This window comes from Schistocerca piceifrons, chromosome 11 (genome assembly GCF_021461385.2).
Source record: "Schistocerca piceifrons isolate TAMUIC-IGC-003096 chromosome 11, iqSchPice1.1, whole genome shotgun sequence".
Classification (NCBI taxonomy): Eukaryota; Metazoa; Arthropoda; class Insecta; order Orthoptera; family Acrididae; genus Schistocerca; species Schistocerca piceifrons.
The window spans coordinates 168570862-168594499 of NC_060148.1; the positions used below are offsets into that span (position 1 = coordinate 168570862).

The 23638-nt window shown below is 42.8% G+C and overlaps 1 protein-coding gene across 4 annotated transcripts in view; it reads left to right on the forward strand.

Moving 5' to 3' along the window:
* The window catches only part of LOC124719917 (zinc finger protein 436-like), a 223562-nt gene that overhangs the window by 168078 nt on the left and 31846 nt on the right, over positions 1 to 23638 (forward strand). For all 4 annotated transcript variants that reach the window (XM_047245109.1, XM_047245111.1, XM_047245110.1 and 1 more), the window contains 3 exons: positions 13017 to 13115; positions 16954 to 17019; positions 23243 to 23280. In XM_047245109.1, coding sequence (XP_047101065.1) covers positions 13017 to 13115; positions 16954 to 17019; positions 23243 to 23280 — 203 coding nt within the window. The remainder of the gene's footprint in view (positions 1 to 13016; positions 13116 to 16953; positions 17020 to 23242; positions 23281 to 23638) is intronic.

A 23638-nucleotide genomic window follows, 5' to 3' on the forward strand; every position in this document is an offset into this window, starting at 1 on the left:
GACATACTGGTAACAACTCTATCCCCCCGCCTCTGAACACTTCGATGTCTTCCTTCAATCCCACCTGGTAAGGATCCAAAACACACGAGCAGTATTCGAGACTAGATCGCACCAGTGGCCTATATCCGGTCTCCTTTACAGGTGAACCGCTCTTTCCAAAAATTCTCCCAATAATTTCACCTTCCCTACCACAGTTCTCACACGCTCGTGCCACCTCATTCGTATCGCTTTGCATCGTTACGTCCAGATATTTAAACGGCTTGACTGTGTCAAGCAGGGCGTTAATAATTCTGTATCTGAACATCACAGGTTTGTTCTTCCTACTCATCTGCATTAACTGACTTTTGTCCACATTTAGGGCTAGCTGCCATTCATCGCACCAACTGGAAATTTTGTCTCGTACCTCCCTTCACTCACTCAACTTCGGAACCTTACCGTGCACCACGGCATCGTCAGCAGACCACCACAGATTGCTGCCCACCCTGTCTGGCAAACCATTAATGTCTATAGAGAGTGTTATCTGTCCTATTACACTTCCCTGGGGCACTCCTGACAATACTCTTGTTGCTGTTGAGGACAGTATACTGGGTTCTATGATTTAACAAGTCTTTGAGCCATTTGCATGTCTGTGAACTTATTCCGTACGTTTGCACCTCCGTTAACAGCCCACAGTAGCGCACCGTGTCAACCACTTTTCGGAAATCTGGGAATATAGAAACTGCATTTTGCCCTTCGTCCATACTTCTCAGTATATCTTGCGAGAAAAGGGTATGCTGAGTTTTGCACGGGTGATGCTTTCTAAAACCGCATTGATACATGGACATAAGTTCCTTGCTCTCAAAAAAGTTTGTTATATTCGAACTGAGAATATGTTCAAAAATTCTGCATCAAACAGAAGCTAGGGATATGGTCTGTAATTTTGTAGGTCCATTCTTTTATCTTTCTTAACGAACTTTTTCCAGTTGCTTGGGCCTTTGTGCTGGGTGAGAGATTCACGATAAATGCCAACTAAGTAAGGGGTCAGTGCCCTAGAGTACTCTTCGTAAAACCGAATTAGGATTCCAGTGGACCTGGTGATTTATTTGTTTTCAAATTTTTCGGTTGCTTCTCTAGGCCAGATATTTTTATCATGATGTCGTCCGTATGGGAGTCTGCCTGATGGTCAAACAACAGTATGCTTGTATGGTTCACCTGTGTGAGTAATTTCTTGAACGGGAAATTTAAAACATTGACTATTGTTTTGCTATCTTCAACTGCCACACCAAAGTGGTCAGCGAGGGACTGAACAGAAACCTTAGGCCTGCTTAGCGGTTTTATGTAAGACGAGAATTTTCTCGGGTTCTCTGCCAGATGTTTTGCTAAAGTGTGACGGTGATAGTTGTTGTATGGTTTGTGCATAGATCTTCCCACAGAGGCACGAATCTCTACTAGCCTTCACTTGTCATCATTTGTGCGTTCCCTTTTGAACCGAGAGTGTAACTGCCTCTGCTTCCTCAGTATCGTACGAATTTCGTTATTAAAGCGTGGCAGGTCTCTACCATCCTTTATCCACTTATTAAATGCAGACTGGCAATGGCAAGGAAAGCGTTTCTGAAGAAGAGAAATTTGTTAACATCGAGTATAGATTTAAGTGTCAGGATGTCGTTTCTGAAAGTATTTGTACGGAGTGTAGCCATGTATGGAAGTTAAATGTGGACGATAAATAGTTTAGACAAAGAGAGAATAGAAGCTTTTGAAATGTGGTGCTACAGAAGAATGCTGAAGATTAGATGGGTAGATCACATAATTAATGAGGAGGTATTGAATAGGATTGGGGTGAAGAGAAATTTGTGGCACAACTTGACTAGAAGAAGGGATCGCTTGGTAGGACCTGTTTTGAGGTATAAAGGGATCACCAATTTAGTATTGGAGGGCAGCGTGTAGGGTAAAAATCGTAGAGGGAGACCAAGAGACGAATACACTAAGCAGATTCAGAAGGATGTAGGTTGCAGAACGTACTGGGAGATGAAGAAGCTTGCACAGGATAGAGTAACATGGAGAGCTGCATCAAACCAGTCTCCGGATTGAAGACCACAACAACAACATCCACTTACTAGGCACATAACTCTTGAGACTTCGATTTACAACCTGCTTAAACTTTGCCCATAATTCCCCTACCTCTATCTTACTGATATTACGTGACACCAATTCACTGTCTAAGTGAGATGCTAATAATTGCTTATCCACTTTATCTGGCAGAAACACTCACCTATCTTTCTCGGCTGATTTATTAGCTTTCATAATTACAGTCGCCGTAATGATATCAGAATCACTCCGTCGATAACATCTGGCACTACAAATATGTAGTTACAAGGTCTAAGAGATTAGGTCTGAGGTATTTCCATTATGTGTGGGTCACAGAAACAGCTGCTTAAGGCTGTTTTCAAAAAATGTGTACGAAAGTACTTCGCAAGATCGTCTGTGTGTGCCCTCCCAGAATGAATCGAAAGACCTCTTCGTCTATACTCGGTAGGCTGAAGTCGTCTCCGACTAGTATTGCACGATCTGAGATTTTACATGCTACTGGCCGTAGACTTTCTTAGAATGGCTCTAGAACTCTCACAGTGGAATTTGGTAGCTGGTAAAAACATCCAACAATTCACTTGATTCCACCTAGACCTGTTATACGTGATGAGATAATTTCACTGTTACGTTTAACTTTGGCCTCAACATTGACAATATTTTTGTCGACTACAGTGAACACTTCGCCTCTGTGGCTTCTAATCTGTCTTTATGATATATGTCCTGTGACTTTCTACATATCTCAGAGGTTTTTACTTTAGGTTTCAGCCAGCTCTCGGTCTCTAGTAATTTGATTGCTAAAAGTTACCTGGAGGGCAGTAAATTTGAGAACTTTGTTACGAATACTTTGAAAAGTTACAAATGAAATTTTTATAGTTGAAGCGTCTTTAATCTGAATGTGATCTGACTTTTCTTTCTGTGTAACATCTGGTGATAGTCCACCGAACAATCTCAAACTACCGCCTAGCTCCGTGTGCACTCCACAAGTACTCTGCTACCCGAGCAGCTGCTTCCTCTGTGTGGTGCTCCCCTGACCTGTCGAGGGGAATCTTACAGACCTCCAGCTGATAATGCGGGTCTAGAAATTTGTAGCCGAGAGTCTCGCAGAGTCTGCGAAGCCTCCGGCCGAGCCCCTCCGCTCGGCTCCGAACAGCGGACGCCTGTCGGCTCTCGGAACGGTGCTACAAACTGCGAGCTCCGCTCGCACCCCGTGTGCGAAGCCGGCGGTCTTCACCACCTCTGCCAGCCAGACGTAAGAACTGAGGACGGCCTCAACCCACGCCGCAAACACTGTCGGTGCTGACGCGAGCCACTACTAACAGACGACCGCGCCCCGCACGCTCAATAGCCGCAGGCGGGGCACCCTCCACGTCTCGGACAGGACCCACCGGCAGCCGTAACGAGTGTACACTTGCTTTCTTTCCAGACCTTAATGCTGTCTTCCTAAGGGGCACCGTAAAGCACCTGACATCGGAGCTCCCGGTAACTATCAAACCGCTGGCCACGTGTGCCCGCTCAGACCGTGCTGAACGGGCAGCCACGTGTCCACTCGCAGCGTGAATAGGCAATGTGGGTCAGTCAGCCCTCTGCCTCGAGTGACATGAACGCGTTACCGCCCGCCACTCGCCTTGCCGTGAAGGCGGATCCACTGCATCCGGGTCACTAGCAGGTACCTCGGCAGCAGAGTTCCGGACAAAACGAGTGGCACCTCGTGTGTCCTGTGTGACATGCCAGGTTCTCTGACACTGCCAAGCTTTGTGAGGCAGCAGACTGAAGGTGGCCGACTGTAGCCAAAAGTGCATTCGACTGTTCGCGAACTGCGGTCAGCTCCTCCCGAGTCTGCGCCCGGCAGGGCACACGTGTTATCTGTCCTAGCGAGACTAACTGAAGAAGTGAACTGTAGAACCGGACAGAAACCTATATATGAGGGTGGTTTCTAAAGTTCTCGGAATGGAATAGAAAAATAATTCTTACATCACTGAAACTTTTTTTTATTTTTCAGTGTAGTCTCCTTGCAGGTTAATGTACTCTATCCAACGATGTTCCGATGCCTTGATCCCATCTCGAAGATGTGTTTCCTCCAGGCCTGCAAAATAGTTGTCAACTTGGGCTGTCAATTCTTTGTTTGGAGTGAATCTTTTGCCACCGAGAAAAATTTTCAGTTTTGGGAAGAGATGGAGTCATATAGATGGGTGTGGCAACAATTCGTACCTTAGTTCATGTAATTTTGCCATGGCGACGGCACGTGTGTGTGGGCGCGCATTGTCTCGATGGAAGGTGACTTTCTTTCTTGCTAAACCTGGCCGTTTTTCACAGGTCTTTTGTTGCAACTTGTCCCTGAGGTTGGCGTAGTATTCTCCAGTAATTGTTTGCCCAGTGGAGAGATAATATACAAACAGAATTCCCTTCACATCCCAGAACACTGGTGCCATGACCTTTCCCGCCGAAGGAATTGTCTTTGCTCTCTTTGGTGGCGCAGAATCATCATGTTTCCACTGGTTTGACTGTTGTTTTGTCTTTGGGGTATACTAGTGCACCCAAGTTTCATCTGTGGTCACAAACCGGCACAAAAAATCTTGTACGTTTCACCTAAAACGGATCAAACATTGTTCCAATATGTCCGTACTTGTGCGTTTTTGATCCAGCGTCAATAGTCGTGGCACCTATCTTGCAGATAATTTTTTAATTTCTAATTCTTCAGTTAAAATGTGATACACCCTTTCAGATGACATCTGGAAAGCGTGAGCAGTTTCACGTACTTTCAATCGGCAGTCCTTTGTAACCATTTTGTGCACTTTTGCAATCATTTCTGGAGTAGTGACACATCTTGGCCGACCTCTGCGCGGATCATCATCTAAGCCCTCCTGGTCAAATTTGAATTCATTTGTCCACTTGGCAACAGTTGACTATGAAGGAGCAGAGTCCTCAGTGTATTCTGGAGGTCGTCCTTTGCTTTCGTACCTTTCTTTATGAAGTACTTAATCGCTGCTCGAATCTCGATTCCCCCCCTCCCTCTCCCGTCTTCGCAAATCACTACATGGAAACAACAGAGCCACATCTCCAGCGCAGCTCTCTTCCAAGAGCACTGACCGTCACGTGTTTACAGGCAACAGTCCAATGAACATGTGAACAACTCGTTGCGCTAGCACTGACCTCTCGTGGTGATTCCGAGGACTTTTCAAACCACCCTTGTATGCACTTGCTTCCCTCCTGATGTGTCACCACTGGACACTGATGTTTTAAGGGGACCAGGACATTATGAGGACCCAAAAAACTGAAGTTTATGCAATAAAATTTGTGATTGTTCCTGTACTAAAATTATATAGTTTATATATAGTGTAGTGCCTCATCATTTTTATGTTTAAATGCCTTTCTAAAGCAGATTCAGCCCATGAATGCCTAATTGTCGCATTACTGTCAAACACAAAACCTTGTCTAAAATGTCTCTTTATTTAATTGTGGCACCGCTATTTCATAGCAACTCGTTTGTGTAATATCCTTTAAGGACATATTGACTGTAGTACGAGCAGGGATTTATCGCAGTCGATCTTTCTGTCGACAAAGGTAGATTACTCGAGTTTATTTACATTTCTTACTTGACTGTGTATTTCAACCATTTCATATTCTAAAATCCCAAAAATGAGTAAGTTCAATTCCAGTCCTAAATTTTGCGGTAATAACCACGAGTGTGCCATTGGAAAATGTAAAAATGAAGAAATTGCTACACTGCAGCAAAGTGGGTTTAGGCCTAAGAGCTCACCAGGCAGTGCTTCAGAATGCAAATTGCAACATCTTACTGAAAATTTACTTGAGGTTGGTGTTGTCAGAGATGAAAATAAAGGTTACATTTTAATTAGTAAGTGGAAGTTTTCAGAATTAGTTTTGTCTGTTACTAAAAGTTAATACTGTAAGTTAAAAATCCCTTATGTGTAGTGAGGATGTAAGAGAAGAGGCCTATTCAGCAAAATTGTAGTGGAATGTCAAGTGTGTGAAGTAATGAAACATACGATGTCATCTGCGATAACATGCAACATGAAGTGGATATTCTCCTCGCTTATGCCACGAGGTATTATTGCGAAGGGGAATGAAGCAGTCCAGATGTTCTGTACTACCGTGTATCTCCCACCGCCACCTGTTAGATTTGAGAGGTATTATAAAGGTTTGCGTATTGCCGTAACAGAAGTCAGCGAAGCATGTGTACAGAGGCCAGTGAAAGAAACTAGAGATATTTGCAAATCTACTGATATTGTTGCTGTGTTGGACAGTTCCTGGTAGAAGAGAGGCCATGCCATACATAGCAGAATGGAGTTGTCACAATTGCCCTCGTATATACGGGCAAGGTGCTGGACTATCAATGTCTGACAGAACTCTGCCAAGGCTGTGCCGACAAGGTAAATGAACACGAATATGTCAAAAACTTCAAAATTTTCAGTGGTGGTATGGAAAGCAAGGGGCAGTGTGTATTTTTAGTAGGTCAATTGTTAGATGTGGTGTGTGATACACTCACTATCTTGGTGGTGGTGGCTGTAATGGCTTCAGTAGTGCTGTGACTGCTAAACCATGTGGGAGCAAGACTAAGGGGGGGGGGGGGGGGGGGGGAATTCTCTCATGACAGTGCAATTGGTGTATGAGGCAGGACGAAACATCAAATCAGAAATTGAAAACATCACAGAGTATTATGGTCTGACAAGCTGGAGAGGCAGCAAAAATGTTAGTGGGATGAGGAAAGTGATTTGGGCAACTTTGTTTCACAGAATATCCACCGTTGAGCATCCACAGCATGGCCTCTTCCCAAAAGGAAACACTTTGTGGTGCAAGTATTGTAGGTGTGAAGCAAATGGACAAAATCGTACACCTGCATACGCCATGCCAGAAACTGTTATGGTAGAACTAGAGCCAATATATCAAGATCTTTCAGGTCCTAAACTCTTGGAAAAATTTTTACATGGCAAAACACAGAAAGTTTCAGTAGTTGCATTTGGGAATGTTTGCCAGAAATTTTTTGTTAGCCTGCCATAATACATTGTAATGATGGAATAACAAGCTGATAAAAAACCACGAGCAGACCAGGCATCAGAGCTGGGGACAATATGAAATGCAGGCTATTATGAGTGGACAGGCAGCATGTCGCTGAAGCTGAAAAAGCTTCTCAAAGTGTGACAGAGAAGCCCAGAATAACAAGGAAAACTAAAGAAGATGAAAAGGACACAAAGGTTACAGAGCGGGAATGTTTGGACACATTATCATTGAGAAGAAAATGACGTGCAACAAATACTAACAAAGAGATAGAGGGGCTGGCCAGTACTTGCCTCACCTCAGTACAGCCGATAGAGTCACAAAACAGAACAGAAAATTTACGTTCCTAGCTTTCGGAACTTTGTTCCTTCGTCAGGGAGGAGAGAGGGGGAAAGAAAGGGAAGAAGGGAAAGTGGATTCAGTTACTCACAATCCAGGTTATGAAGCAACAGGGAAAGGTAAACAGGGAGGGTAGCAAGGATGGAGGCATGGTTGTCAGAGGGAAGCCAAAGATATTCTACTGTAAGTACTGTGCCACCTTCAAACCAAAGAGGATGCATACAGAAGTAAAGAGGTATATTGTATAAAGATAAACACAACTATGTAGGATGAAAAGATGCGTGAATGGCTAAAGAGGAAAGGGAAAGAGGAGAAGACTGAAGAGTAAATGGGAGTGAGGTTGTTTAACGTAGGTTCAGTCCAGGCGGATGGCGGGTTGAAAGGATGTGTCCGAGTGCAAGTTCCCATCTCCGCGTTTCAGAGGGACTGGTGTTGGGTGGGAGAAGCCAAATGACACGTACATTGTAGCAGGTTCCTAGGTCCCTAGAATTATGCTGGAGGGCATGCTCTGCTACTGGGTATTGGACATCTCCTAGGTGGACAGTTTGTCTGTGTCCGTTCATGCGCTCAGCCGGCTAAGTTGTTGTCATACCGATGTAAAAGCCTGTGCAGTGTAGGCATGTCAGCTGATAAATGACATGCATAGCTTTAGTTTCAGTTTCCTGTAATCATCGTTTTTGCATACTTAGGTATCGTTCTCTTGTCCAATATTAAAGCAACAAAAACAAAATTTTGCACAAATAATAGTTTAGTGTATGCTTACACAGTAAACCACATTATATAACATTCCATGAAATATTGTAAGCTGGAGCATATCATATGTTCTTAAATTATTAAAAGAAACATTGAGTTTTTAAAAGCAATGGAAAAACCAGGGTGGAATGTGACAGTATTATGAAAAGGATAGTCGGTACTCACCATACAGCAGAGATACCGAGTTGCTGAAAGGCACAACAAAAAGACTGTTGGAAAGTTAGCTTTCGGACAATAAGGCCTTTCACACACACACACACACACACACACACACACACACACACACACACACACACACACACAATGACCACAGTCTCTGGCAGCTAGAGCCACACTGGCTCCAAATTTCTTTCACGTGTAGGTTACAATATCCAGTTAACAATAGTTCAGAACAGCCAGCACAAGAAACTTGCAATATTAATTTGGCTTAAGTTTCATTCCAATATCTATCAATGTTTTTAAGTTACTACATTTCAAAATGCTAGTAATAACTACAGGCCATGAGGTCCAGATCCTCTTAGTGAGCTGTTCGTAGAAAAATGAAAACTGCAGTACAGATTGCCTGAATTTACACTTGCAGCTACAGAACGTGTTATGAAGCCTCTGAAATACAAAAATATGCACAAAATTTAAGAAATATGCTACTAGTAAAACACAGAAATAGCTAAATATTTAACTTGCTGCTTTGGAGTTGTGAACAGGTGACAGCAGAGGGCCCGATTGACCGTCTCTGTCACCACCCTTTTGAGTCACAGCTGCTGAAAGTGCAACTTGTAGACACACACACTAATAGGAGTTGAGGAATGTCCTATCTTTAAAGAAATAGCAATTTTTCTTTCTTGGGTCATTAACTGTTTACACTGGCCAACAATGAAAATGTTTTGGGCTCAAAAATAGTTGGTTCTTATGTACGTCCATCTCCTGAATTAAAAAAACAACCATCAAATGAAAGATTAGCTCTTGCTTTTGAGATAAAGTGACATTTCATTTTTATAGTCAACATTTTCAGTTTTGGGGGAATTTGTTATCGGAGTTGGCAGACCTGTCCAATAACAAAACACAAATGACATTAAGCTGTTTGTAAGTCATAAACATAGGTAGTGTTGCTGTGGCTGTGTGTTTTATACAGTTTCTGCTGTAATTAAAGCAGAATTTCTGGTTTGAGAGTGCTTTTGTAGTGTAAAATTTGTAAAAATGCCACGAAAATGTGCAAATAAGGGGAATAATTTTTGTTACATTTGTGGCGAAATGACATTTTCTTCGCAGAAACGCAAGCTGACGCCTCTTGTGAAGATTGCCTACCGGCGTTATTTCGGTATGGAAGTAGGGACCAGGATAGGTCTTGGGCCCCACATATATGTTGCAACGCAGTGTTCAGTAACACTGCGAGAATGGCTGAAAAATAAGAAATGACCTATGGTTTTTGCTGTGCCTGGGGAATGATGGGAGCCTACAAACCATACAGATGACTGCTATTTCTGCTTGACTCCACTTATAGAGGCAGGATTGTGTGTGAAGAAAAGAAGAACAGATCAGTACCCGAATCTTTGATCTGCTAATCGACCCATTCCGCATCCAGATAGTTGACTAGTTCCTACTCCACTTGAAAATTGTCTCCACATGAAAATTGTGTATTTGAAATAGAAAATAAAGACAGTGTGGAACAAAAAGAAAAAGAAGAAGAAGAAGAAGAACCAAACAAGCTTTCAACATCACATGACCCTGATTTTGAGGGAAAAGATGATAAAGCTCACAGAGTGAGTCAAGCGGAATTGAGTGATCTCTTTAGAGACATCAAAGGAAAAGGCAGAAATTCTTGGGTCTCGACAAAAGCAATGGAATCTTCTCGAAAGTGATGTCACAGTCTCACAGTATAGAAAATGTCACGTGGAACTGCTTCCCTTTTTGGAGAAGATAAACTATCTTGTTGTTTGCTGCGACATTGATGAAATCTTTGAATTTGAACCGTGATCCAACTGAATGGAGGCTGTTCATAGACTCCCCCGAGCTTAGTTTGAAACCTGTGTTACTTCACAATGGCAACGGTCTTCCTTCTACTCCTGTTGGTCGTGCTGTTCACCTGAAGGTGATGTATTCAAATAGGACAGCCATGTTGGACTCAATCAAATATCAGGAACACAAATGGTTAATCTGTGATGATGTAAAAGTCATTACCATACTCCTAGGACTGCAGCTGGGGTACACAAAACATTGCTGCTTCTTATGTATGTGGGACAGTAGGGATAGGAAATAACATTATATTAAAGCAGACTGGCCTGCAAGAAATCTTAACCCTAGCGAGAAAAATGTCCGTGCCGAGCCTGTCGTGGACACAAAGGTTGTTGTTCTCCTACCCCTGCACATCCAGCTGGGTTTGATGAAAAATTTTATCAAATGTATGAACCAAGAAGGATGGTTCTTTAAGTACATAATAGAGAAATTTCCGAAATTAAGTGATGCAAAAGTTAAGGCAGGTATTTTTATCGGGCCACAAAATTGAAAACTTGTAAAGGATCCTGCAGTTGACCGAGTTTTGGAGGGGGAAGAAAAGGAAGCTTGGGAAGCCTTCCAGAGATTTTTAGGTAACAAAAAGGATGATAACTACACTCAGTTGGCGACAGTGCTCTAGCAAAAATACCACAACCTTCGATGCAATATGTCCCTTAAAATCCATTTTCTCCACTCCCCTCTAGACTTTTTCCCTACTAGTTTTAAAGCTGACAGTGATGAACATGGAGAAAGATTCCATAAGGACATTTCTGTTATGAAACAAAGATATCAGGGCGATTGGAACAAAGCAGTGTGTGTGGATTACTGTCTGTCTTTGTGTAGGGATGCTATGGAACTCCATTACGACAGACAAACTAAAAAATGACGACCTCGTGCAGCCGCTACACAATTCTGTTCAGACCCATGCATCTGTAAAGTATTGTTCCAGCAATTTAGAATTCTTAAAATGTAACTACCATTGAAAAAATTCAAATACACTTTCAGGCTTCTTGTTATTGTCTTCAGTCGTGAGACTGGTTTGATGCAGCTCTCCATGCTACTCTATCCTGTGCAAGCTTCTTCATCTCCCAGTACCTAATGCAGCCTACATCCTTCTGAATCTGCTTAGTGTATTCATCTCTTGGTCTCCCTCTACTATTTTTACCCTCCACGCTGCCCTCCAATACTAAATTGGTGATCCCTTGATGCCTCAGAACATGTCCTACCAACCCGTCCCTTCTTCTTGTCAAGTTGTGCCACAAACTCCTGTTCTTCCCAATTCTATTCAATACCTCCTCATTAGTTATGTGATCTAACCATCTAATATTCAGCATTCTTCCGTACCACCACATTTCGAAATCTCCTATTCTCTTCTTGTCCAAACTATTTATTGTCCACGTTTCACTTCCATACATGGCTACACTCCATACAAATACTTTCAGAAACGACTTCCTGACACTTAAATCTATACTCGATGTTAACAAATATATCTTCTTCAGAAACGCTTTCCTTGCCATTGCCAGTCCACATTTTATATCCTCCCTACTTCGACCATCGTCAGTTATTTTGCTCCCCAAATAGCAAAACTCCTTTACTACTTTAAGTGTCTCATTTCCTAATCTAATACCCTCAGCATCACCCGACTTCATTCGACTATATTCCATTATCTTCGTTTTGCTTTTGTTGATGTTCATCTTATATCCTCCTTTCAAGACACTGTCCATTCCGTTCAACTGCTCTTCCAAGTCCTTTGCTGTCTCTGACAGAATTACAATGTCATTGGCGAACCTCAAGGTTTTTATTTCTTCTCCACGGATTTTAATACCTACACCGAATTTTTCTTTTCTTTCCTTCACTACTTGCTCAATATACAGATTGAATAACATCAGGGATAGGCTACAACCCTGTCTCACTCCCTTCCCAACCACTGCTTCCCTTTCATGTCCCTCGGCTCTTATAACTGCCATTTGGTTTCTGTACAAATTGTAAATAGCCTTTCGCTCCCTGTATTTTACCCCTCCCACCTTCAGAATTTGAAAGAGAGTGTTCCAGTCAACATTGTCAAAAGCTTTCGCTAAGTCCATCATTTCTACGGAATCCAAACTGATCTTCCCTGAGGTCGGCTTCTACCAGTTTTTCCATTCGTCTGTAAAGAATTCACGTTAGTATTTTGCAGCCGTGACTTATTAAACTGATAGTTCGGTAATTTTCACATCTTTCAACACCTGCTTACTTTGGGATTGGAATTATTATATTCTTCTTGAAGTCTGAGGGTATGTCGCCTGTCTCATACATCTTGCTCACCAGATGGTAGAGTTTTGTCAGGACTGGCTCTCCCAAGGCTGTCAGTAGTTCTAATGGAATGTTGTCTACCCCCGCGGCCTTGTTTCAACTCAGGTCTTTCAGTGCTCTGTCAAACTCTTCACGCGGTATCGTATCTCCCATTTTGTCTTCATCTACATCCTCTTCCATTTCCATAATATTGTCCTCAAGTGCATCGCCCTTGTATAGACCCTCTATATACTCCTTCCACCTTTCTGCTTTCCCTTCTTTGCTTAGAACTGGGTTTCCATCTGAGCTCTTGATATTCATGCAAGTGGTTCTCCTTTCTCCAAAGGTCTCTTTAATTTTCCTGTAGGCAGTATCTATCTTACCCCTAGTCCTGTTAGCATATGTAATTAAAATGTATCTTTTTCTCTTAATCCATTAATATGAAATACCTGCACTTAGTGTGTATCACGGAAACTAGAGCTAAGGAAAGTTTTTCATTGTCATATTCATTTTTCTCAGCCCAAAATTAGTAAGTACTGACTCTTTGAAATGGTTTAGTGCAATACAGTGATTTTTCTCGATTGCAGGTACACGAGAACGGGGCGCGGCAGAAGACGGCGCGTAACCCGGCAGGAGGAGCTGAGGAGGAGGAGATGATTCTCGGCTTGGAGCCGGAGATGGAATGGGTGAGAGCAGCTCAGTAATTCTCCTCTTAAAGCTGTCCACAGGCATTTATGTCTCACGAGGGACAGAGGCGATTTTCGTAAGGAAGGTCGTAAATACAAAAGAAACAGTCTCGTCTTTCAAGTTTACAAGAATTTTCAATTACTCCAGTGTAGTGCCAAACACAATAATTTTCAATTCTTCGCAATTTCTGCAAGCCGTCGAGTGATTAACCGTAAAGTTCCCTTCTGAAAACTAAAATGTTACAGCAGATCTCTCGAACCTCGAGCTTCACTTCTGTAATACTAAACTGAGGCACACGGTCGAGAAATGTTTGACGCGAATAAAAATGGAACTCGTTGGCAGTAGGAATGGCAGTTGTTGCTGAAGCAACTGATTTTTGGTTGTCTTAAACGCCAGTTTAACCGTACCGTTAAAAGTGCTCGTAATAACCAGTTACTGAAATAGCCAATTTTTGCTATTTTATTCCTTTTATTTCCTGTATTAAATATGGAAACTGAACAGAGTTTGAAAAATTTTTACTCCCTCTGTTTTAGGGTACGTAGAATCAAAATATTAAATTAAACAGGCAAATAAAACAAAAGTTAGTCTGTCCATTGTTGGATGCTTTTCTCGGAGAGTGGGAAGTGGTTGACTATTACAAAAAATCTCAGGTATTCTCCTGTTGATTCTAATTTTTTAGAACTCTACTCAAAAATCATTTAATCTGGGATCGCACCACAATTTGGACATTGCGAATAGTCACTTCTGAGATTGGAAACTTAGATTTGAGAACTATATTTTTCGTGTTAATTTGTCCATTCTCAAGGGCTGCAGGCAGACAAACAAATTATATAGACGGAGGCAGCCAATCAGCTGCTTACTGTTTTTATTGCAAACTGTGAGTGATCTGTTAAGTTGTAAGTTTTCTCCTTACATTATGTCACAAATTCGTTGTGGATCCTCCCGTTTTTAAACTTTTAAAGCAAATGAAGCATTTTATTTCATTGTTCTGCACTTCATAAAATTTTCCAGACTGTGGATGGTCTCATTCTGCAATAAAATGGATCTCCAGTGGCGACAGCGAGAAACTACTGCGTAGACAAGGTGGGGGCAAGTCTTGCACACTACATGTACATGCGTACCATTTGGTAGGCCACATCCTGTGGTAACAGGGACATAATCATCTCAGCAGTGCTGTACCAGATCTTACGCCGTGTGTCTGTTCCTCATTTCTGTCGGTATTGTTGTTAAAATAGCACTTATCGCCTTCCCATTTTCTGTAATAATGCAATATTTCAAAGCAGTGCAAATTTATGAATTATTTGTTCTTTAAAAAAGGTCTATTTAAAAACAAAAAACTTTAGCACTGCTGCAATGACTAATTGATATTTCGGTATTTTTATCCGGTTATTAGTAAAAAATAAAATCATCTGTTATAAACGAGACAGACACCGGAAGATACTGGTTATTCAGGACTAAAATACTGGTATCAGTTTTAACCCATCGGTTTTTCCCATCCCTTGCAGCCAGACCCAGAATGTTTGTTAAAATTACCTAAAAGGATTTGGAGGACATGATGCAACAGCCGTTGAAAACTTGGTTTTGGATCCAACAGTCTGCAGTGGTTTAACTGAAAAGTCAATAGCAAATGGTTTATCTGATCATGATGGTCTCATTTTAACAAAAAATTTTACTGACCATTTAGGTACAGATGATAGAGGAAAAGGATTGTAGTGTAAAATCATAAGCAGTGACTCGACGACAGAATTTACAGAGAAATTACGAGAAAGTGCAGGGGATAAATTTTTTCTTAAACATATTCCTACAACACTTTGAATCTTGTTTTTTTCCCTACAGGAAATAAGGCTGAAAATGAAGAATAGCGATGATAAGGCTATACATCTCCTGGGTTTAAAGTATCTATTAGGAAGCAAGAGCTCTGCAAAATTCAGCAGACGGGATGAAGTCACAAGTTGCAATTTCAGTAGCACCTGTGTTGTAAAAGCTTCCAGTCTCGTGTTCCTTTTTCTTCTTCTTTCTTTGAAGAAAAAAAAGAGAGATAAAGGAAAAAAGAAGGAACCTTCTCATGTACTATGCTCAAAAAACAAGGCACAAGCAGTTTGGAACATTATTAACCAACCACGAACAAAGTTGTTTTGTACCTTTCCATTGTTGTTGTACAGTTGCGAGCGTGCTTCCATTCCTGCATTATTGCTTCAGCTAACCCAATGATAAACTGTGTTGTTGTACACCCACGTGGCAGTAGTAATATAAAATAAACAGTGAGCTAGGTGAGAAAAAATTTACGGTCCACGCAAGGAAGTGACTAAAATTCTGAGCTAGCAGCACAACCCTCTAATGAGGCAGTTGCAGTTAGTGATTGAACAAGTATTTGCAGGATTGCCACAAGTTATGGAAATCAGGGTTTCAAACATATCAAAGAAATTTGGGGGGGGGGGGGGGGGAAGCTGGAAAAATCTCGTTTTTGTCTCAGTAGCATGAAATTGTTTACCGAGATGTCACGTGTCGTCGCTGGCTGGGAGCAGCTGAGTACGTGCGCCACTTCCCTACTCCCTCATTCTTACTGCTTCTCCCCTTCCCACCCTACCCCTCCCCTCAGCTTGCAGTCAGTGCTGCCACCTTCACACGGAGTGGGATCTGGTAATCCGTTTCGTGAAACAGCTGCTCCGCATTCACTTCACTCACACTTGGACGTCCGTTCCTCTTTGCCGGGCACAAGCACCCTGTCTTAGCGAAGTTGTTGTGCCAGTGGCAAATGGCCTTCCTTGTCGGTGGCTTCTTACCGTACTCAGTTCTAAATATCCGTCGAACAGCTGTAGCACACTCATTTTTGTCGAACTCTGACACACAGAAAGCTCCCTTCTCACTCGAACTCTCCACGTTTGCGACTAGCGCTGACTGTCTGCAAATTACCAAACTACGCTGTGGGGGTATACGTGAAAAAGAACTTTCAGAGTTTCTCTTCAAAATGACATCTGTAAGATATCTGTACAATGTTCGGTTCTTGCACAATAAATAATTGAAAGTGTTCCCGGACTGTGTACACCCTGCACCGCAGTGTCGCTGTCTGTTAACACTGACAACTCTACGCAGATGCCGGTGCTCTCGGTCATTAAGTGAAGGCTGTCAGCCCCTGTGTTCCCTGTGGTGAGAAATAGTGCCTGAAATTTGTTGTTCTCAGCATAATATTGACACAGTGGATGTCAGAATATTGAATCCCTTAAGGATTTCCAAAATGGAATGTCCCACGTATCTAGCTGCAATTACCATTTTGTGGTGAGAGTCTGTCAATTCCTGTCGTGCAGCCGTAATCTAGTCGGAGAGGTTTTCAAATGAATCACTCGAGTACAGACAGCGGGTCTCCAACGTACTGCCGTTTTGCACTTTGTGCACGTGAAACTGCCACACTCTGTGCACGTGCAGATCGCTATCCCACGACTTTTGTCACCTCGGCGTATTAATAAAAGAAAGGAAGACACTCGCAGAAATCACGGCAGTGTGAAAAATTCTGAGGTTAACATTGTGCTCACATTCGAGCGTTAGGAGGTGGAGTACGAGGTTCGACAGACCGAAATGAAAATGTCCCAAGTTCCTGCGTGTTTGGGTCGGTGAACAGTTGAAAACCCCACAGAGTCTTTCAGAATTCTCGAATTATCTCAACATTTCCCCGAGTTTCAGGTGAAGTGAATTTTGTTCGACAATTCCAAATGGTATCTAATCTCAGCTTTGTGCTAAGTGATGCAGTATATCCTTAGAAGCTTTTTATTACTCAAAATTGCCACAATGTTTTTTAGCATAGTAGTTTATCACCAGTTAGTTGGTTATTCTGCTCCACAGGTTCTTCCAGTTGGACCTGCCAGTGATGAGCCCTTGAGTGACCCCCTGGCTTCTGAGAGAGAAGTGGTGAGTGCTTCACTTGTGGTCCGATTAATTGTATTCGTATCTAGCAGGCTGCATTGCTGCACACATTGTGCTTTGTATTTCCTCAAGCAGTGTTTTCCCCACTGTGTGACCAGGACTGCAGTCGGCCACACTCGCAGAATACGTGGTGATACCAAAACGTCCTATTTTACAAGCTCGTGTTTTTGCCGTGAATGAAGATACAATTTTGCGCTAAATTCTTGCTTGTGCACAGATATACAAAATTTTCTTATTTTTTTTAAAAATATTTAAAAAAGAAAGACCCATCTGATTTCACAACAGTATATCTTTTACATGCTTGCACATACAACCTTGGAGTGCATTTAGGACAAACTTTTCACTTACCATTCATGAATTTTCAATATCCCCTCCACCAGATGCATAAGAAAGATCCAGGCCGTATGTGTTCAGCATCATTTGACAAAACCTTTGGGCGTGCGCGCGTGCGCACACACACACACACACACACACACACACACACACACACTGGGTGATAGTTAGAATTTTAAAATAAATAAATAAATTGGTTAGAAGTGGTAAACTGTTACTGTTTATTGCAGTGCTCCCCTTTTAGGTATGCACGTGTCGAGATTCAAATTTGTCATTGTCTTACTACAATATACATCTAGCAACTAACAACTGAATCATATAATGTCAAATTATAAAGAGTTTCCGCAAACTGCAGTTTTCTTGCTTAGTAAGAAATAAATTTACTTCAGAGACAGTAATATTTTAAGCTGTGCTTAATTTTAATTGAAGCTTGTGAATTCGACTGTGAGCTGAGGAAAGTTGGCCACTTATCTCGGGGGCAGAACGGTAAGTCACATCACCACTGCGGGGCTATAGGTTGTGACAGATGGAATGTTTGTCTTCCAGTAATGACAACTTACGGGACTGCGCAACTCGTACTGAACAGTCGATGTGATATAAATTTTGAGACAATAGTAACACTGATTTGTGAATCTGTGTTATAGACGCAGTCATCTCCAGTACTGGTACATATTTGCAGCAAGTTATATAAACTAAACCGAGTCTGTTGTAATACAACGCAATGAGTGTCTGGCACCTTGGAACTTTTTCCTGCTGTCTTGCTGGTAAGCGCTGTGCGAATGAAGAAGACCTGAAGGATGCTGTCGCAATCTGGTCGAATAGTAGGCGGCTAGACACTATAAAGAGGGCACACCAAAACGTGCCAAGCTATGACAAGTTCCTTAATGCCAAAGGCCGCGTTATGGAAAATCAGGCAAAGTAAATGCCAAAACATGTATATTCAGTTTCTATATCATTAAAGAATATCTTGGTGTGGAAAAATGTACTTTATGTTCCGGATGGCTCTCGTAGTAGTAATATCAATAATAACAACCATTATTGAAGCCGTTTGTTATTATAAAATGGTGTTAAACATGAAAATAGCAATGTGGTCGTGCCCCATCCTGTTGAAGGTCGAACAGTTATCTGTGACAAAGATTTGTGCTACAAGAACTGTAGTTATGTGCAATTACATCTCCACATAATACCTGCTTGCCATCTAGCTGTCAGTGTGGAGAAATGCAAACATAAAAGGGTGGTGTTGCCCGACTATAGGATTAGAGAGCTGACTAGTCATTCATGCCACAAAAACATTTGACTTTACCACTGAGTAAATATTTGAAGTGGAACAGCCACATACACTCAGTTGTAGGGAAAGTAAATGATCCTCAGCCACAAAGCTTTGTTGTCACTCACGGAGTGTGGATGCAGATGTGACGTTTTATTTAACAGTCCAGCAATGCTGTTTTCAGGGATTTAGCTGGAGCTGTGCACAGAAACCTCCATCTAAATTTATATACATATTCAACAAACCAGTGTGATGTGCATGGCAGAGGGTATTCCCCGTTGTACCACTTACTAGGCTTTCTTCCTGTCACATTGACATACGGAGTGCAGGAAGAACGTCTGTTTAAATGCATCAGTGTGTGTAACGAGTCAAATTCTGTTCTCGTGACCTCTACAAGAATGGTAAAAGCAGGTAGTTGCATATTCATTACTTGAAGGCATTTCAAAACTTTGTACGAAGGTTTTTACGAGATAATTGGCATCTACCATCAAGAGTCTCCTAGTTAAGTTTCATCAGCATCCCCCTAAGGAACTACCATGGGTCAAACAAACTTGTAACCATTTGTGTTGCCCTTCTCTGAATATATTCAATACCCCCTGTTAGTCCTGAATGGTACGGGTCCCACACACTAAAGCAGTATTCAGACAAGCACTATTCACACAAGTGTTTTACACTGTCCTGTCGTATTTATGTGTCCACCTGTCGAAAGCTCGAATAACCGCGTATTGCAGCGTGGACAGTTCCGAGATGTGCAGTAAGAGCCAGTCGGGTACTGTAAGGTGCCGACACGGATGCGGTGCCGTGTCAGCTCCAGTGCCGTGGGCAGGTGCTCTAGGTTTCACGGTTGAGAATGCACGTGCAAACAGCACAGTCGAGCTGTTCCCACAGATTCTCAATTTTTTTTTAACCCGGGGAGTACGATAAACTAATTCTGGTGTTCTTCAAACCAAACGCGTACACCCTGGGCTGTGTGACATATGCTGCATTGGCAGTCTGGTAGATGCCATCGTGCCGGGGAATAACAAACTACACATTGTCGTCTAACTTCGATGAAGGCCTTACTGGCCGAAAGCTATATTTGTGACAGTTTTGTTGTGCCTATCTGCGACTCAGCATCTCTGCTATATGGCGAGTAGCAACTTTCCCTTTCACAATATTGAAACAGCATGTAGAGGTGGACACAGTCTGCGAGGATAGATGCGTGCTTTTGTTGTTCCATTGTGCCCTCCAGAATGACGAGATCACGCAGATGGTGCCACAAAAATGTTCCCCAGGCCATATACACTACGTGACCAAAAGTACCTGGACACCCCTAAAGACACGTTTTTCATATTACGTGCATTGTGCTGCCACCTACTGCCAGGTACTCCATATCAGTGACCTCAGTAGCCATCAGACATTGTGAGAGAGCAGAATGGGGTGCTCAGCGGAACTCACGGACTTTGAACATGGTCAGGTGATTGGATGTCACTTGTGTAATACCTGTGTACGTGAGATTTCCACACTCCTAAATATCCCTAAGTCCACTGTTTCTGATGTGATGGTGAAGTGGAAACGTGAAGGGAGACGTACAGCACAAAAGCGTACAGGCCGACCTCGTCTGTTGACTCACAGAGACCGCCGACAGTTGAACAGGGGCATAATGTGTATTAGTCAGATACATATGTAGACCATCTCACAGGAATTCCAAACTGCATCAGCATCCACTGCAAAAACTATGACAGGCGGGAGGCGAGAAAACTTGTATATGACGGTCGAGCAGCTGCTCATAAACCATACAGCACATCGGTAAATGCCAGACGACGCCTCGCTCGGTGTAAGGAGTGTAAAAATTGGACGATTGAACAGTGGAAAAACGTTGTGTGGAGTGACAAATCACGGTACACAATGTGGTGATCCGATGGCAGGGTGTGGGTATGGCGAATGTCCGGTGAACATCATCTGCCAGCTTTTGTAGTGCTGACAGTAAAATTCGGAGGCAGTGGTGTTATGGTTTGGTCGTGTTTTTGATGGAGGGGGCTTGCACCCCTTGTTGTTTTCGTGGCACTACCACAGCACATTGATGTTTTAAGCACCTTCTCGCTTCCCAGTGTCGAAGAGCAATTAGGGGACGGCGATTGCATCTTTCAGTACGATCGAGCACCTGTTCGTAATGCACGGCCTGTGGCGGAGTGGTTACATGACAAGAACATCCCTGTAACGAACTGGCCTGCACAGAGCTCTGACCTAAATCGTATATAACACCTTTGGGACATTTTGGAATGCCGAGTTCGTGCCCAACCTCACCGATCGACATCGATACCTCTGCTCGATGCAGTTCTCCGTGAAGAATGGGCTCCCATTCCACGAGAAACCTTCCGGCACCTGATTGGACGCACGGCTGTGGGAGTGGAAGCTGTAATCAGGGCTAAGGGTGGGGCAACACCATATTGAATTCTAGCATTACCGATGGAGGGCATCACGAACTTGTAAGTCATTTTAAGCCAGGTTTCTGGATACTTTTGATCACATAGTATAGCTCCCTCGTGTGGCCTGTACTCTTCTGACAATTGTTGCTCGGTGTTTGCATTTATACATTTCACGCTATACACACCAGTATCTGCAAGACGGATCATAATACTCGATTCATCTGAAGAAGCCACACGTCACCAGACACCGTACGTCCAGTTGCGATAGTGGCCCACAAATTCGGCCGTCGTCACCACGGAACGGCAGCCGGCACGGGTGAGTTAAGCGGGCGCCTGCTGCAGAAGCCCACGTGCAGCGACATTTGCCGAGCAGTCGTGGAGGAGGCACTGTCGGTAGCCCCTCGGTTCATCTGGGCAGCCAGTTGCTCAACAGTTGCACGTCTGGTAGTGCGTGCACATATCCGCTGACGTCTTTTACCCCTGTCGTCTGTCCACCACACTTACCTCGGCACCAGTATCTGGCAGTGGCAGTTTCTCGTGCAGATATACTTCAGCCGTGGCAGCACGCAAACAGTTTACAAACTTAGCCATTTCGGAAATGCTTCAACCTTTGGCCCCAAAGCCAATGATTACGTCCTTGTTTTGGACATAGGATAAATCACTCCATTTGTGCCATTACAACAAAGACTGTACTGTTGTCCTCATCCACAGACCCTCCTCTGCTAGTGCTGCCACCAGCTGTCTGAGTGGTTGGTCCACATTGACTTCAAACATGGCCACGTTAACGTGACTGGACCTGTTTAAACAATCTCCTTTGAAGGCTGACTGCATTTTCCCAGTGTCCTACCAGTGATTCAAAGTATGCCACGTGCCTTACCTACAGCTGATCCTAAATTATCATTTCATTTTGTATCCTAACAAATTGTTATGCCCTGGTATTTGTATGAGTATATTGATTCCAGATGCTGAAGTTATGTGCACTGTGTGATCAAAAGTATCCAGATACCTAACTGAAAATGACTTACAAGTTCGTGGCGCCCTCCATCTGTAATGCTGGAATTCAGTACGGTGTCGTCCCACCCTTAGGCTTGATGACAGCTTCCATTCTTGCGGGCATACGTTCAGTCAGGTGCTGGAAGGTTTCTCGGGTAATGGCAGCCGATTCTTCACAGAGTGCTGCACTGAGGAGAAGTATCGACGTTGGTCGTTTTATAGGATTCGGGTCAGGACTCTGTGCAGGCCACGTTACATTGTCATGTAACCACTCTGCCAAAGGCCGTGCATTATCAACAGGTGCTCGAATGTGTTGAAAGGTGCAATCGCCATCCCCAAATTGCTCTTTGACAGTGAGAAGCAAGAACCTGCTTAAAACATCAGTGTAGGCCTGTGCTGTGATAGTGCAATCGTACAATGTCTACGCTCCTTACACAAAGCCGGGCATTTACCAGCGTGATGTGTGGCTTACGAGCAGCTGCTCGACTGTCAGATCCAAGTTTTCCCGCCTCCCGCCTAACTGTCGTAGTACTTGCAGTGGATCCTGATGCAGTTTGGACTTCCTGTGTCAGCCTATCACACGTTACGACCCTCTTCAACTGTCGGTGGTCTCTGTCAGTCGACAGGCGAGGTCGGCCTGTACGCTTTTGTGCTGTACGTGTCCCTTCGTGTTTCCACTTCGCTATCACATTGGAAACAGTGTACCTAGGGCCCTTTCGAACTCCTCGAGTTCGTGGAGCGCCCCATTCTGTTATCTCACAATGTCACTGATATGGAGTACCTGGCAGTAGGTGGCAGCACAATGCACATAATATGAAAGACACGTTTTGGGGGTGTCTGGATACTTTTGTTTACATAGTGTACCTATGGCTTTTCAAGTTGTGAAGCGCACAGTTTTTAATTTCTTTTCCAATAAAACAAATTGCCAGTCTTTGCACCACTTTGAAATCCTATTGAGATCTGGTTGAATATTTATGTAGCTGCTTTGAGACAGTACCTCATTGACATAACTACATCGTGTGAAAAAGTGTGAGGTTATTATTAACGTTCTCATAATGCAGCACCTTTACCAACCTCTGTCTTTGATAAATTTGTTAAAATGCCAAATACACTTGTCATGTATTTGAGTAACTAAGTGTAGAGTTGTAATGCTTTGCGTTGAAGTTAAGCTTGTTCATTCTGACAATTGTTGTTCCTAATGTTTCAGATACCCGATTCCACGAATGAGGGATTTTATCCGACGGGGTAAGTTTTCATTCTTCTCTGGAAAGTGTTTCATCGTGATAGGTGTAGAACACTTCTTTTTAAATGAAATGAAGAATTGAAGGGCTTAGTTGAAGAAGAAGGTATCCCTCAAAAGTGTACTTTGGAGATATTTACCATTTTGTTAAGTAGCCTGTAACTTTATCATAACAGTAAGAATCAGAAAATATTTTATGGGTTAGGTTATGTGGGTATTGTGTTAAATTCCTGCAAATGTGGCACAGAATGCATTGATTATTATAGGGAAAACTGTCACCTCACTAATGATACAATACACATTTTGAGATACAATAGAAAAACAATAAGTAACATCATTTTCATTAATTGCATTTTCTTGGAA